We start from the raw sequence: 4,088 nt of genomic DNA on the forward strand, positions 1-4,088 counted from the left end.
ATGATCTTAGAGGTCTTTTCCAACCTTAATGATTCTATGATTCTATGAAGACTTTTTGAATGCTCACGCTCCCAGAATAGATAACCCTTTGGTAAGCTCATTTCCTTACCAAACTCTGCAGACACAAACTCAGTAGAAGAAATCCAGACCACCTACTTCATTTATATAAAAAAAGAACTCCCAAATTTGGGACAAGAGCAACAATGAAAGACCCAAACACAAGGAGGAATGCAGGTTTGTACACTAACTACACGGAGGCACATACTTACCACATCCAATAGCAGAGACAAGTGACCCAGCTCAAGTTTTCCATCTGCTTGGGGTTCTGTTATTGAGTAAGAATAGACATCACCAGACTTGTCTGCAACCAGAATCTTATCCTCTGCAGCTGTAATAATCAGGGAAGTGCATCTCCTGTTCACGAACCTGAAAGAAAAATAGCACAGTTTGAACAGCTCTGGATGGCAGCTTCAGCAAGTCTGGATTCAGACCCAGTTAAACAGACAAAGAGACTGGACAAAAAGCTCTCAGATGCAATATTCTTGAAATGGCAGCAATGAGAATAATGTTAAGGGAGGGTATGGGGCTGAAATAGCACTTTTGAGGCCTATTAAATGACTAAACTATGTAATAGCAAACACCGGGGCGAGGGGGAGAAAAAAAGGAGAGGCCATTAAAGCTGCATGCCTGCATTTTGCTTAGGTACTTTCTCAACTGAGCATTTTGCCTAGGCAGCCTGCCGGTACTCTGAGGAAAGCTGGTAGACTTTCTTGCACTCTCCATAATAAAAATACAAGTTAAACACGTAGAAAAGAGAAGACAAGGTAGGAGTTAGCCTAGTAAAAGTCCTTTGCAGCAACACATCTAAAAACTGTGTTGAAACTACTTCTCCAGTTGCCACTTCATACTGCAAAAGGAAGCCCTTCCCTGTGAGCCTCAAGGACTCTTCCTCTTTGCATCCAGAGTCAGAGCCACAGCCTCAGGGTACCTTGTCCAGGCAAAGCCCTGAACTTGAACTCTGACTTTCCCTCATCACCTGCCAGTATCTTACAGTTCCAGTTGCCAGTGCAGCAGGTAACGGTTTTCTTACAACTTTTCAGATAAATGTAAGGACCATATCTGCCAGAAAACAAGTTTTAAAAAAGGTTTAATCACTTAGTCTGAAGACTGCTTCTGCAACTTAACAGCTATTGTTATTACTGCTATTCTTTTCTTTTCGTAACACCTCTTTTCCAAACCCCTCTATGTCCTGTGTGTTAACACAGGACTGCGGACACCAGGGATCATAGCGAATGGGCATTTCTATTCACCTACTCTGAAATTTGGTGACTGTCTGGAGGCAAAAGAACAATATACTGTACTTCAGGTAGGAAGACAGAAATTCTAATACTTTTTAGTGACTGTTTAAAGCAACACCGTTACAATGGGAAAACGTATAGGACAAGAAAGCCTATTAACACATTGCAGGCTCAGGCAGCACAGTTTCAAAATAGGTTACCTTGCCAACAAGAAAAAGTCTTACTCCAAGTTCATTGTACTGCCTTTGATCCTAAACACAAATATTCAAAAGTTACCCTTGTCTGAAATGAGCCAACTAGCACCGCGTGAAACCTTTTATACAGCTTGCCACAAAACACCGGCGCAAGTTACATAGCTCAACTTTGGCATTCTTTTTTTCACGCAGAGACCCTTTTGCCCGTATTCCCAGTTTCCTAATAGGAGGTAGTGACGTTCCCAAAAAATCCAGCTGTGGTCCTAGTTGATCTTTTAGCAGAAAACCGAAACATCAAACAATTATCCAATGGCATATTATGGGCAAGACATACAGGGCAGGGCAGCAGGGAAGACAGAACACAGAATGAACAGAATTTGCCATTTCTGGTTTTGTCGGCGATTACTCACTACAACATCGGTTAACCCACCAAAGGTCCATTTTGCAACCAGGGCCTCACATTTGTCAGAGACCACCAGAAGCAGAGACATGACATGCTGAGGTACTTTCTCAGGAAGTCCTTCATGGTCCTTTTTTTTACAGACAATTGTCACAAGCAGCAGCAGCAAACTTGTAACTGGAGGACCTCTGGTGGACAGCTATAGACTGTTTTCTCAAGAGAACCGTACTACAGAAGGGAAACAGTTGGCAGCATCTCTAAAGATATGCTTTTAAGAGAGTTCACAAACTCCCCAAAACATCTTCTCCTCGAAATCAACAGAAACGGACAGTGCACTCACTAAACTGCTCAGTATCACTCTTACAGGCCCAACCTTAGCGTTCACTAGGAGTGGGTAAAGTTTCAGTTCTTAAAGATGCAAATACCGTCTCTTGGAATAAGAAAAGAGATTATCCTTTCCTTGGCCAATGATATGTCTCTTGGAATAAGAGATTATCCTTTCCTTGGCCAATGATATAAACATCTGCACTCCCATTTGTGGGGCATACCACGCATCACTTCTTGACAAATATCTTTGAATTCCCAAGAACATTAAATTTGCTTGAGCAAGTACAAGGGAAAAAAAAAAAGAGGAAGCTTAGTGATAACAAATGGCAACATACCAAGTACTACTATTTTGTAACTCTAAATTAATCAGCCATAACTCCATAACAAAGTGACATGCAACATCCTGCTTCCTTACCTGACGCTAATACATTCCCAGGAAGGCTTCGTATGGAACAGAATCAGACGTTTGCTGTCATCTGTCAAGGCAAAATAATCTCCTGATGGGGAGAAGGCAAAAGCTAGGATGTCATCACTTCCTTTATCTGTCGGTTTTCCATCCTGCCTAACGGAGAGAAGGGGAACAACAGTTCACAACCTGACAGTTACTGAAATCCTTAAGAAGAGAAGGTTGTTCTCACACCACCAAGAAGGAGCATGAAAAACAAAGTACAACGCTAAAGGTTTTATTTGTGCTTAAAATGTTGAGCCAACTTGAACATTAATGCAAAGAAAAAAGCCAAGAAAAAGGAAACTGATATAAGGTCTAAGCTTGTATCATTGCCTGCTTAAAAAAAAACCAACTAGGGTTTGTGCTAGCAGATCTTGATACAAATTTAGGAGAAAACAGTAAAATTGGCTACAGGTAAAACAATGTCCACTGGTTGAATTTAAACTAAGAAAAAGACTTTTTCGGGGTTTGAAATCTCATGACTTAGAGAATAGACCTGAAGGAGGAGTTATGTAACTGGTCTGTGGGTTTGTTTTTTTTTCCTAACTGTCTTAGATGGTCTAATAAAAAATGCAGCATTTTTCTGTAAATGTCTTGACCGAGAAGAATCATACAGAATCATTGATTATACTACTGGTGTTTCTCTAAAAAAGAAAAAGGTGTACAGCCTCCCCTCTGGGATGAAAAAGAAACAAAAAAATACATACACATATATCCGTCAGGGTTAGCAAAAACAACCTAGCCATCACCTGATCAAGGAGTCATCCCATGACTTGCTTTTATTTTCTTCACTTCCACATAACCTCAGGAGGAGATGCACCCTCTGGGAAAACAGCAGATTGCCTAAGCAGATTTTCTCACCCTTTATTTCCTAAGGTCGTCTTCTCCGCATTGATGCAATCGTACACGAACAGACTATCATCACTGCAAATGAAAAACAACAGACTAAAACCACTGGAACTAGAACAACCACAAGCTTAACTATGAAGAGTGTCAACTCTTTTGTAACATGCTATTATTTCGCGGTTATTTGCGCAACTGACCCCTATCTCGAGGAACCACCCCTGTGAAATTGGGCTCCCAAAGTGCTACGGATGCGGTATAAGTTTAAAACCTCGGACTGTACACACGTGCCAAAAAAAAGAAATTGTCATCTGCTGGCAAAGTAACCCTGCCATTTCAGTTTTGTCAGGCTTAACATATTTGTCACTAGCATTTACCCTGCTGCTCACGTACCAGTGACGCGCCTCTCGTGGTGCATAATCGTGCCAGAAACCCGTTAAGACTAAAAAGCTTTAAAGTGATATTCAGTGACAGAAAACGCACACAAGGACCGCCGAAAGGCCTGCGCTCGGCCACGCAGGGCTCCCCCGCAAGGCAGCAGCAGGCAGAGCCTCCTGCACGCTCCCACCACCGTCCCC

At 41.9% G+C, this 4,088-nt stretch overlaps 1 protein-coding gene across 1 annotated transcript in view; it reads right to left on the reverse strand.

Annotated features, from left to right (window-relative positions):
- The window catches only part of WDR4 (WD repeat domain 4), a 21,701-nt gene extending 17,773 nt beyond the window's left edge, over window positions 1-3,928 (reverse strand). Inside the window, exons 1-4 of the mRNA XM_009283101.1 lie at window positions 3,900-3,928; window positions 3,529-3,591; window positions 2,635-2,781; window positions 270-426 (exon numbers count right to left, since the gene is read on the reverse strand). Of these exons, the coding sequence (XP_009281376.1) occupies window positions 270-426; window positions 2,635-2,781; window positions 3,529-3,591; window positions 3,900-3,928 (396 nt within the window). The remainder of the gene's footprint in view (window positions 1-269; window positions 427-2,634; window positions 2,782-3,528; window positions 3,592-3,899) is intronic.
- Window positions 3,929-4,088: the final 160 nt, after the last annotated feature.

The sequence above is a fragment of the Aptenodytes forsteri genome, unplaced genomic scaffold (genome assembly GCF_000699145.1).
Source record: "Aptenodytes forsteri isolate BGI_AS27 unplaced genomic scaffold, ASM69914v1 Scaffold2, whole genome shotgun sequence".
Taxonomy (NCBI): domain Eukaryota; kingdom Metazoa; phylum Chordata; class Aves; order Sphenisciformes; family Spheniscidae; genus Aptenodytes; species Aptenodytes forsteri.